At 38.5% G+C, this 13,298-nt stretch overlaps 1 protein-coding gene across 1 annotated transcript in view; it reads right to left on the bottom strand.

The window, feature by feature from the left end:
* Positions 1–13,298, bottom strand: part of ITGA8 (integrin subunit alpha 8) — a 170,773-nt gene that overhangs the window by 32,993 nt on the left and 124,482 nt on the right. The window contains exons 24-25 of the mRNA XM_021064834.1: positions 3,427–3,532; positions 488–646 (exon numbers count right to left, since the gene is read on the bottom strand). Coding sequence (XP_020920493.1) covers positions 488–646; positions 3,427–3,532 — 265 coding nt within the window. The remainder of the gene's footprint in view (positions 1–487; positions 647–3,426; positions 3,533–13,298) is intronic.

Here is a 13,298-nt window from a genome sequence, read left to right as displayed (position 1 = left end):
AACTTCCATATTCTGCTGGTGCAGCCCTAAAATTATAATAATAATAGATAACAGCAACAACAACAACAAAAAAACTAGGAGGAATTTAAGTTTTCCAGAAGTGATATTTTGTCTTTTTTGTTTGTTTGTTTTAGAGCTGTACCCATGGCATATGGAGGTTCCCACACTATGGGTTGAACTGGAGCTGTAGCCACTGGCCTAAACCACGGCAACACTGGATCCTTACCCCACTGAGTGAGGCCAGGGTTCAAACCTGCGTCCTCATGCATTCTAATCAGATTTGTTTCCACTGAGCCACAACTCCAACTCCCAGGCGTGATATTTTAAATTAGGTCTGATGTTGTAACTATCAAACTAAAAGAAAAGATCTGATCAATTATCTTTTAAGTAACATAATTATTATTACTTTTTTTTAAGAAGCCACTGTTTGTATTTTCTCCTTACCCTGGAAAATAAGCAAAGCTGCTGGTTAGACCAGGCTTCTTACCTTTATATCCTGTGGGTTGATATCAGGATTTGTTTGACAGTGCAGAGGTCCCAGAGTTTGAATATGAAAGATGTAGAGGAGAAATTCATCCCGGGCAGAGAATGGCCAGCCCACCTCCAGAAGGGTGTCACTGATCGTACTCGGTCCAATATTGTGCAGCTACAAGCCCAGAACATATCGGGGAATGGTCAGCAGGAGGCGGCAAGATGAACTCAAACTCCATCTACACTGGACCCATTCTAAAGAAGCATGCAGCTTTGGTTTTAAAAGTCACCCTGACTCTGATGGTGAAAACAGGAAAACAGAATCTCTATAAGCAAGAAGGAGCTCTGAAAGCCAGATGGGCTGATGCTTAAAGACAATTCATATCTGTGAAGCTCTATGGGCAGAGTTCCTTTGCAAAGACCACATTAACCACGTCTGATAATTGTGCCCTTTACCTTGCATTTAGATTAATCAAATCCCGGGGCTGGAAATGCTGTCTTAATTATATACTTTCTAAACCTGGTTATTTTTTCTTTACATTGAGATCCGTTTCTTTCCTAACGATTGACTTGTCAATTGCAACCATATGCGATGCACTCTCTCTCACCCTCTGGAAAATAATGTCTATCCATCAAATACCAAAGATGGTCCAGGGCTCACAGTTCACTTCAAGTGTGCCTTGCAAAGCTAAGTGCCTTCTGTTTTAATCAGTGAATCTCAAGGAAGGAAAGGCCATGTTGCCTTTCTTTGTTGTTCATAAAGACATGAACATTTTCAACACAAGAATCCCGTAGTCACAGGACACAAACCAACTTGGAAAAAATACTAAGTGTTAAAATTTACTGTGGTTTTGAAAATTCACTTCAAAGTTAGCTGAGACAGGAGTTCCCATTGTGGCTCAGTGGGTTAAGAACCTGACTAGTATCCACGAGGACTTGGGTTTGATCCCTGGCCTTGCTCAGGGAGGATTAAGGATCTGGTGTTGCCATGAGCTGCAGTATAGGTCACAGATGCGGCTTGGATCTGGTGTTGCTGTGGTTCTGGCATAGGCCAGTAGCTGCAGCTCTAATTTGACTCCTAGCCCAGGAACTTCCATGTGCTGCAAGTGCAGCCCTAAAAAAAGAAAAAAATAGTTAGCTGGGACCTTTCGTCTTGCCCTCCCCTCAGTTTCAACAATTATAATGATCCATAAAACAATTTGTAATTGGTTTTGCTTATTAGGTGGCTCAGTTAACTCACATTAAAACAACATGGCATCCATTGATAACACTATATATTGAGGCATGGATATTAGCCTGTAAGAAACATTCAGTGATTGCTTTTGGCACTCCTGATTATTACTCTAAATTCTTACGATCTATTTCTGCTCAGATGAGAAGTAAGGCTGCCCTGAGAATGATCGAGTTTGAATGTTTTCAGACTTTAAAATTTCACCATTCTTACGAAGCAATGAATGCAAACAAGGTTTACTAAATTATTTGACAGCATTATTTTTTTTCTCCAGTGAGGTTCTTAGTCTGAATAGCTAGGGAGCCTGTGTTATCCTTTTATCATCAAGAGAGTTAAGCCAAAGCTTTGATCCACCTTTGGACAGGGCTTCTGATTCTGGACCATGGCTTGGGCAGATGGTAGGCTTTCATGTTGACACGACACAGGAGTTGATGCTTCTTTCCCATATACGTAAACAGCTCATCAGTTTTGACGTGGCTTTATTGTTAACCTAACACTATTCATGTCCTTCTAGCCTGAGATGAAAGTCACCTCAATTAATGAGTCACCTCAATTCACAAGAATTAATAGGTCAGTGTCATTGATGACATAGGAAAGGGAAAGGGGTATGAACCAAGAAGGAATGTCAAACAGAAAATGGCTTGGAATGTCACTTTTACCAAAATTCCATTCCTTGTCCCTTGAAAGTGAATAGGAATGACTGTTCTCCACTGACAGCATTTACTTTATTTTTTTAAAAAAGAACTACTCAACTAACTAAACTTTACTATACGTTGGTTTCTAACTGTAAAAAATTTAAATGTTTCATATAATGTGTCAACAAAGTTCTTCCCTATAAACAGTTAAACACTTGAAGCAGAAAAGACCATCAGGGCTTTATCGTGAACTGCTGGTTTGCTTCTGAGTAATCAGTGGACTACTTCAAATCTCGGGATAAGCTAGTCATGTCTGATTGGGGTTATTTGTTTGAACAGTGAAATTATTCTTATTTATCTATCATCTACCCATATATGTGTTTTTTGGAGCTGTAGTGGATAATCCATACAGTCTTCTCCATCTGGTACTTCCAGTTGGTGACATTTAGTTTAAGAGGTGGATAGGTTTTAACAACATCTGAAAATGTAGGAAGAAGTGAATTAAAGGCTAGAGAGCTAGTAATTTTTAGATTTAGGCTGTCTAAATATTCAAAGAGGGGAAAAAAAAATTGAAGGAGTTCCCCTTGTGGCTCAGCAGTAACGAACCCAACTAGTAACCATAAGGACATGGGTTCAATCCCTGGCCTTGCTCAGTGGATTAAGGATCCCATGTTGCTGTGGCTGTGGTATAGGGCAGCAGCTTTAGCTCCAGTTTGACCCCCAGCCTGGGAACTTCCATATGATGTGGGTGTGGCCCTAAAAAGATTAAAAAAAAAGAAAAGAAAAAGAGAAAAAATTGAAAAAGAAGAGTAGCAAGATAAAATGTTTCACACTATAGAATGGCTCTCACCACTAAAGAAAGTGACCACGGAGTGGTAACTTAACAGGACAACCCACCCACCACCCCTGCCCCTGCCACTGCCACCCAAGCACCACCCATTGCAACAGGAGAGCATAAAAGCACAAATCTAGGCAGTATGTAACCAGCTCGGAGCTTGGATTGGTGTCTCTTAAAGTGTTTTGAAGAGTGTCTTGGTAAAGAGCATCAAGACAAGCCCTGAATACAGCTTTAGCAGAGATGACAGCTACCTCATAAATATGTTCCACCAATGGTCCAACTCCCTCCTCTCTGTGGGGCTCCTCTTCCGGTTCCCAGTTGTGAATGGGCAGTACGATCTGCGGAGGGTGGGACACTCTGAAACATGGAAGGCGACGTCAGTAGCTGGTGTTGGCTCAGGTAAAAGAACGTCTCACTAGACGTGGAGTACATTCCCAGCGGTGGCAAAGAGCGAATGTCAGTTTATTTGAATAGATATTGCCAAGAAGGAAAAATTACTGGAAATTTTGTTCAGCAGAGGAACTACAGGAATAAGAAAGCATCTGAAACAGTTCTTAATTACTGGTCTCTAGCTCCTGTGTTGATTCTTTGATAGCATCTCCTCTCTTGGGCACTAGGGGGCAGAGCAGAGCGCATTCCTGAGCCGAGATGGATGATTTAACACACACATGTAAATACATACACCTATCAGTACAGCTTGTGCATAGGAGTGTGTGTGTGTGTGTGTGTGTACGGAATCTATAATCTGTGCTTTAAGCCACATCAAGAAATGGGACGTTTTTGTGGATTAAAATCTAGAATTTTGTGTGGTGTATGAAATGTCCAGTTGTGACCATGTAGTTTCTAGTTCCATATTTCAGAGTACAAAAGTGGCCACTAGTACATTTCTCCTTCTTAGATTTCTTTGGTTTTCCATTAATGCAGCTATACCTCTCACAAGACCAGGACCAGAGCCAAAATAAAGCCTGATCGAGTTCTAGAGTTATTTTCTAAATGAGTAAAGCATGAGGCAGAGAGAGAATTAAATGCTGGAATCATGTAGGTAGGATATTAACTTGATATATAGATATTTTGTCCTGCAATTTACACCTAGAAAGGGAGCAGTGGGTGAATGAAACACATGGCATTATTCTATGTTAAAAGCTGATTGCAAAACAAATTGATATTGTTCTATAATCTTCAAAGGATAATTCCCCCCAAACAATACTTTCTAACAGTCTTAAGGTAAAAGGTATCATTAAAAGAATTCTCGGAGTTCCCACTGTGGGGCAATGGGTTCAGCAGTGTCCCTGCAGCATCAGGACACATGTTTGGTCCCCAGCCTGGAACAGTGGGTTCCAGGATCCGGCATTGCTGCAGCTGTGGCATAGGTCACAACTGTGGCTCAGATCTGATTCCTGGCCTGAGAGCTCCATATGCTGTGGGGTGCCCAAAAAAGAAAAAAATAAATTAAAAAGAATGGCTCCCTAAAGATTCCCAATTAAGGAGTTCCCGTTGTGGCGCAGTGGTTAAGGAATCCGACTAGGAACCATGAGGTTGCAGGTTTGGTCCCTGGCCTTGCTCAATGCGTTAAGGATCTGGCGTTGCCATGAGCTGCGGTGTAGGTTGCGGACTCGGATTGGATCCCGCGTTGCTGTGGCTGTGGCGTAGGCCAGCGGCTACAGCTCCGGTTGGACCCCTAGCCTGGGAACCTCCATATGCTGCTGGAAAAGGCAAAAAGACAAAAAAAAAAAAAAAAAAAAAAAAAAAAAAAAAAAAAAAAAAAGATTCCCAATTAAATAAGTGAAACATTGTTTACTGTTTTCAAAGTTATTATTTGTTTTTTTAAGAAAGAAGGTAGCAAGGGAGGAAGAAAAAAAAAGAATATGAACAGCTAACTTGTGGAGTTTGCTGGTGGTCTAGTGGTTAGGATTTGGTGCTTTCACCACCAAGGTATGGGTTCAATCCCTGGTCTGGGAACTGAGATCCCATATCAAGCTATTGCACACTGTGGCAAAAACAAGGAACCAAAAAACTCATAAAAAACCCCAACCCCCTAAGCTAATTAGCCCAGGATGTACAATCAGTGCAATCATCTAACACCCCTACTGAATGGCCCTCACATTCTGAGACAGAGTATTGTTCCACTGCGACCCTCAAGCATAAGATTGGGGTCCTCACTGGCAACACTGGAAATGAGGAAAGGATTTGAGGGGAAGTAAGAAATTCAGTTTTTGTTAAGTTGACGTCTACATGTTATCAGGGAGCTCAAATCTGATGATGTGGTAGTCTGCAGTGAGCACTATTTTCATAATCCTGTTTATAAACCCTATCAGTCCCAAATAGCAAAGACTATCACTTATTGTATGGAAAAATAATGCTTAGTTTGACTATACCTGCTGTAGACAGTATTTGCGTAGACTATGGTTATCCATGATTGCAGTCTTTCTCAACAAAAACTCATGCAATCCTGATTACTTTACCAAGGCCACAATTTTATATTTTTATTTTTCTTAAGCACTTTTTAAATTGTTGTATCGTTGACTTACAATGTTTTGTTAGTTTCTGACATACAGCCAAGTGATTCAATTATACATGTGTGTATTCTTTTTTATACACTTTTTCCATTGTAGTTGATTAAAAGATATTGAATGTAGTTCTCTGTGCTCTACAGTAGAATGCTGTTGGTTATCAAGGACACAACTTTATTACTCTCCATGAGCTCAGTACTGCGTGTGCTGCCTCATAGCCAAATTAACATCTCTACGGACATATGCTAAATTAATTCTTTGTATCGGACAAAAGACATACAAACCTGCTTAAAGACAGTGTTGACATTACCTGGTTTTTTTTTTTTTTTTAGTATTCCTCCCCCCTCAATTCAAAGAAATAAACCCATTTGAATTTATTCTTAAAATTATAAAAGCAACAATAAACTTTTAAAAATTGTTAGATAAAATACATTGGAAGAAACAATATTGGCCAAAAAGAAAGTTAGATTTTCCTGAAGACGAAATATGGAAGATTTTCAACCCAGTAGCTGTTTGCTCCTTGAAGAATTAAACGTTGGAAAAAAAATATTTTTGCAGAGTATTTGAGGGAAAGAGCTTTACTTTGCAAAATAGTCACAAAGAACTTTAACACTGTTTTAGAGAATAAACTGTGGTCAGTTGTTGGATATTAACCTAGCAATGAAAATAATTTCTCCCACATGAGAAACCCAATTTTAATTACCTGGCAAAACAAATAGAAAGTTATTTTCTTTTTAGGCGTTCCCGTCGTGGCTCAGTGGTTAATGAATCCGACTAGGAACCATGAGGTTTTGGGTTCAATCCCTGGCCTTGCTCAGTGGGTCAAGGATCCTGCATTGCTGTGGCTGTGGTGTAGGCCAGTGGCTACAGCTCCGATGGGACCCCTAGCCTGGGAACCTCCATATGCCGCGGGAGCAGCCCAAGAAATGGCAAGAAGACCAAAAAAAAAAAAAAAAAAAAAGTCATCTTCTTTTTGACATAGAAAAACTGATTTCAAAAATGATGGAAGAAATATTCTTAAAAATGTTCATCTCTTAAAATGGAGATGTAAGAATAAATACAGTTAAAGTAAGCACTTAGCTAACATGAACTAAAATTTACTTTGGAATAAAATAATTTCAATTTATTTTTGGTTAGCAAAAAAATATATAAGCTAAGCCTAAAGAAGGAGACAAAATTTCATATACACAGTTGTAACTTTTTAAAAGTTATAAAAATGAGTGTAAAAAATAGTGCTTGTGTTTTCTGATTTTTTTAAAAAATATATAGTGTTTTTCTCATTGAGAGAGGGTAATTAAATTAGAAATGCACTAAAGTGAAACATCTAGATTAGTTTCAAATACCTCTAAATCAAACAAGTCACTTCCCATAAGTCAACTCATGAGTTAAAGAAGAAATTACAAAGGAAACTGAAACACATTTTGAGCTGAGTTATAATGAAAACTTAACATCAATGTTTTGGTATGCTGCTAAAATAGAGTTAGAGGAACACTGAGAGCACTAAATGCTTATGAAGGAAAAGAAGAAAGTCTCCAAATTTACATATGGGGACTAGAACAATAAGAGGAAATCCAACCCAAAGTCAGCAGAAGGAGAGAAATGACAATGACAAAAGCAGAAGCCAATGACATAGAAAACAATGAAAGCAAAACGAACAAAAGAAAAATTAATGAACCAAAAGACTGGTCCTTTGAAAAGATCAATAAACTCTAGCCAGACTGATCAGGGAAAAGTAAAAGGAAATAGAATATACAAACTGCCAGTATCAGGGATGATGAGGAGACATCACTAAGGATCCTACAGACACTAAAACAAAAATGAGAGAAAATTTTGCCAAAACCATATAACAACTTAGATGAAAGGCAAATTCCTTGAAAGACAGACCACAAAAGCCCACTCAAGTATAAACAGATAATATGAATAACTTTTATATCTAAGAATGAAATGGAATTGTTAAAAAAAAAAAAAAACTTCCAATAAACAGAAAGCCAAAAAAAATCCTTCACAAATTCCAGGCTCAGACGGCTTCACTGGTGAACTTTATCCTGTATGTAAGCAAGAAATAATACCAATTCTACAAAATTTTTTTCCAGAAAATAGAGCAAATAGATAAATGCTTCCATCTCATTTTACGAAGATAGTAACCTCCTGACACCAAAATCAGAAAGGAAAAATTGTAAGAAAACTACAGTTCAATATTTCTCATGAACATGTATGCAAAAGTCACTGACAATTTTAGCAAGTTGAATCCCACAATAAATACAAAAGGATAATCATCATGACTAAGTGTGCTTCTTGCCAGAATTAAAATTAGGAAACAAAAATAGGTCACCCCTTTAATGGGAAAAAAGGGGGAGATCATAACTATCTTGGAAAAAACATGTTTGACAAAACTGAGTACCCATTCATGTCAGAAACTGCTAAGAAAACTAGGAAGAAAGGGAACATTCTCCATAAAGGCATCTATAAAGACCCTGCAGCTGACATCAGACTGCATGTTTTCTCCTGAAGATCAAGGCCAGGTTTTACATTTTCCTTCTACCACTTCTATTCAGTCTTGCACTGATGGTTGTAGTCTATGTCGCAGGAGAAGAAGAAGAAATAAAAGGCATAACGACATAGTAAATAATCTAACCTTGCCCTCAAAGAAGTCTGGCTTTTGTTCTTAGCTTCTGAGAGGTAACTTCTAAGCTCTTAAAATGTTATACTTGAGAGGAAGGAGTATTTTTGTTTCCTTGCGGGGGGGGGGTTCTTAGGTCACACTGGATATTCTAACACTATTATTTAGAGTGGGAGTTGCTCACACTAGAAAGACCAACTGTGTGATTCAGGATGGGGCGTTTGGTCACATCATCTCAGTCAACCGGAGACTGAGATCAACTAAGTAGTCAATCAATCAATCATGCCTATGTTATGAAACCCCCCCAACCTCATACCCCCACTCCCACCTTGAGGCTTGAGTGAGCTTTCCTGGTAAAGGAATACTGGTAAACATCAATACTAGGAATGTAACCCACCCTGATTCTGCACAAGAGAATAATGCAAGTCCTATGCTTGGTACTTCCCCAGAATCTAACTTACACATGTCTGTCCCTGGCTGATTTTCACTTGTCTCATCTCCTTATAATAAGTTGTACCCATGAGCATAATAGCTTTTAGAGTTTGGTGTGTCCTTATAAGTAAATTATTGAACCTGACAGTGGATTTGGGAACCACCCAAATTTGTAGTTCATGTCAGAACAAGGGTGATGTCTTTTATGTACGGTTCCCTATAACTTTGCAGATGGTTAAACTTTTGAGTACACAGATTAGAAAGGAAGAAGTAAATCTCTTTATTCACAGATAACATGATAATTTTGTAGAAGAGCCTAGGAAATCAACAAAAAAGTATCAAATTTGTGAGTTTACCAAGATCTCTGCATTTCAAGCCTTGTGTATGTATACATGTAACTCAATGGAACAGAATAGGAGGTAACATGATAATTTTGTAGAAGAGCCTAGGAAATCAACAAAAAAGTATCAAATTTGTGAGTTTACCAAGATCTCTGCATTTCAAGCCTTGTGTATGTATCCATGTAACTCAATGGAACAGAATAGGAGGTATAGAAACAGACCCTCACAGATGGACCACTGATTTTTCAACAAAGGTGACAGGTAATTCAGTGGGAAAGTATAGTCTTTTGAACAAACGGCACAGAAACAACTGGATAATCATATGCATAAAGGAGCCTTGGCTCTTACCTCCTACTGGATATAAAAATTAACTTAAAACTAATCATAGGAGTTCTCATGTGGCTCAGTGGGTTAAGAACCCAACATTGGCTCTGTGAGGATGCAGGTTTGATCCCTGGTCTCGCTCAGTGGGTTAAGGATCCAGTGTTGCTGCAAGCCGTGGCATAGTTCACAGATGTGGCTTGGATCCACTGTTGCCATGGCTATGGTGTAGGCTGGCAGCTGCAGCTTTGTTCCAACACCTAGCCCAGGAACTTACATATGATGCAGGTGTGGCCATAAAAAGACAAAACAAAACAAAATAAAACAAAACCCCCAAACTAATCACGGAACAAAGTGTTAAACTACTGAACTTGTAGAAGAAAACATGGGAGAAAACACTGTGACTGGATAAAGCAAAGATTTTTTTTTTAGACAGAACACCAAGACCACAATATTTAAAAGTTGTACAATATTTAAAAGCTGTACAATATTTAAAAGTTGAATTTTATCAAAATTGAAAACTTTTGCCCTTTGAACATCACTGTTAAGAAAACAACAAGCCAAACCATAAATTGGTGGAAAATATGTGTAGCATATTTAACTGATAAGTGATTTTTGTATCCAGAATGTGTAAGGAAATGTCCTGATGGGATAATAAGACAGCTCCATAGTAAATGGGCAAAACCTTTAATAAGAGATACCTCACCCAAAAAAAGGAATACAGATGGCAAATAAGCAGTGAAAAGATGCCCAACATAACCAGGCATGAGAAAATGCTAATTAAAACCTCAGTGAGATACTTACTTCTCACTGACACACTTGCTAAAATGGCTAAAAACAAACAAATCTCAAGCACATTCTGGCAAGCCACACAGCACAGCTGGAACTTTTGTGCTTTGCTAGTGGGACTGTAAAGTGGAAATGGTACAGTCACTCTGAAAAACAGCTTAGCCATTTCCTGTACACCTAAATGTACACTTGCCACACTACTCAGTAACTCCATTTGTGAAAACAAATGTCCCAACAAAAACCTCTATATGAATGCCTAAGGCAGACTTATTTTTAACAGCCCCCAGTAGGAAACAACCCGAAGGTTCACCAGTTTGTGGGTGGATGAACAATTCAGGGGACATCCACAGAGTGGAATACCTCCCAGCAAGAAAAAAAAAAAACAAATCAAAATGCTGATACATGTAAGAACATCGACTTTTTTTTCAGATACATTATGCTAAGTGAAAGAAGCCAGACTCAAAAGGTTACATTCTTTATGAGTGTGTTTATAGGATTTTCTGGAAATAGAGCAACAGAAAATAGATCAAGATTGCCAGAGCCTGTGAGTAGGGGAAGGATTGACTAAAAAGGCACAAGAAGACACCATTTGGGTTGATGGAACTGTTTTATAGTGTTTGTTCATGTGGTGTCTTAACTCTTCAAACTGGAAACCTAAAAAAGAAATGTTTTACTTTATGTAATTTATATCTCAATCCCCTTGACTTAAAAAAAAAAAAGCCAAATCCTGCTATACACAGAAATTGACAGAACATTGTAAATCAACTATAAATTAAAAAAAAGAATAAAACGAAGCTGGCAACAACAACAACAACAAAACCAAAGCCCATAGTATGTGAAAAGACATTTGCAATATGTATAACTGATAAAAGATTAGTGTCTGGACTCAGAATATGAAAGAATTCTTATGAACTAATGAGGAAAAGTCAAGTCTCTCAGTAGAAATGTGCAAAAGAATGAACAGACATTTCTCCATATAAGAAGACAAAAATCAAACACATATAAAAGCTGCTTAATCTCATTTAGGAATCAAGGAACAGCACATTAAACCTTCCTTTGGACACTATTTACTTATTTTTTATTTCCCCAATACATTATTTTTTTTCCTGCTGTACAGCATGGCGACCCAGTTACACATACATGTATACATTCTTTTTTCGCACATTACCGTGCTCCATCATAAGTGACTAGATTACAGCCCTGCAAGAAAAGGATGGAAGTTTGCACTGCTCCACATTATTAATGAACTTTCAAAATGGTCTGGACACTATTTCTTATCCATCGATTGGCTCAAAATTAAAAACTAGACCATTTTGAAAGTTCGTTAATAATGTGGAGCAGTGCAAACTTCCATCCTTTTCTTGCAGGGCTGTAATTTGGTATAACTATTTGGAAAAACACTTTGGTACTATTTAGTAATGTTAAACAGTGATCTCTGATCCTGAAATTCCACCTCTAAATATATACCCTTCTGACATTCTGCCATATGTGTACCAGGAGATATGTATAAGAAAGTTTGTAAAAAAGAAAAAATCTCCAAATGTTCATCAGGAGTAGAATGGGGTGTTCCCATTGTGGCACAGTGGTTAACGAATCTGACTAGGAACCATGAGGTTGCAGGTTTGATCCCTGGCCTTGCTCAGTGGGTTAAGGATCTGGCGTTGTCGTGAGCTGTGGTGTAGGTCACAGACATGGCTCGGATCCTGTGTTGCTGTGGCTCTGGCGTAGGCTGGCTGCTACAGCTCCAATTAGACCCCTAGCCTGGGTACCTCCATATGCTGTGAGAAGTGGCCCTAGAAAAGGCAAAAAGACAAAAAATAAAAAAATAAAAAATAGAGTAGAATGGATATTGACATAATGGATTAAGAAGATGTGTTGCAGATACACAATGGGATACTACTGAGCCATGAAAAAAAAATGCTACTTGCAGCAACATGGATGCAACCAGACTCTCATACTAAGTGAAGTAAACCAGAAAGAAAGATAAATACCATATGATATCACTTATATGTGGAATCAGAAATATAGCACAAATGAAACAGAAACAGACTCAAAGTTGTTGCCAAGGGGGAGAGGGGAAGGAATAGGATGGACTGGGAGTTTGGGGTTAGTAGATGTCAACTATTTAATGGATAAGCAATGAGATCCTACTGTATAGCACAGGGAACTATATCCAATCTTTTGGGATAGACCATGATGGAAAATAATATAAGAAAAGGAATATTGGGAGTTCCCATTGTGGCTCAGCGGTAATGAACCTGACTAGGGTGTATGATGATGCAGGTTCGATCCCTGGCCTCGCTCAGTAGGTTGAGGATCCACTGAGCTGTGTTGTAGGTCAAAGACGTATCTTGGATCCTCTGTTGCTGTGACTATGGTGTAGGCTGGCAACTACAGCTCTGATTCAAACCCTAGCCTGAAAACTTCCATATGTCATAACTTCGGCCCTAAAAAAAAAAGGAATGTGTGTGTGTGTGTTTATATATATATATGTGTGTGTGTGTGTGTGTGTGTATAAAAAATATGTATACCTGATAAAAGATTACATATGTATAACAGGTCACTTTTCTCTACAGCAGAAATTGGCATAACACTGTAAGTCAACTATACTTTTTTAATACAAAAAAGAGCATAATGGATAAGTCAGTCATGGTATAGCTTTACAATGTACATTCTTCCACAATTAAAATGAATGAATGAACTATAGGCACATGGACTCATGTGAGTGAATGTCAAAAACATTCTTTTGAATGAAAAAAACCATAGAAGCATGCACAAAATTTGTGCAGACAAGGTTCAAAAAACTCCATCTCCTAGGCCCTAGAACATGATCATTTTATAAATATGTACCTGGAGACAAGTTACTTGTATTTGCATTCTAGCTCCCCATTTCCTGGTTGTGTAGTCTTCCACGCCTGGTACCAAAATTCTCTTGTTTGTACATGAGGATGTTCGTACATAGCAAAATATGCCACTATGCTGAGGTAGCACATAAAAGTATCAATACGTGTTAGGCATTTTTATTATTCCCTAACCCACTAGGTGGAACCTTAGCGGTGCCAGGACAGGGGACAGAACCTCTGCCCCGACCCCATCACCTCTGAGCTCAG

This window comes from Sus scrofa, chromosome 10, assembly GCF_000003025.6.
Source record: "Sus scrofa isolate TJ Tabasco breed Duroc chromosome 10, Sscrofa11.1, whole genome shotgun sequence".
Lineage (NCBI taxonomy): Eukaryota > Metazoa > Chordata > Mammalia > Artiodactyla > Suidae > Sus > Sus scrofa.
This window is presented reverse-complemented; position numbering and strand designations above follow the sequence as displayed.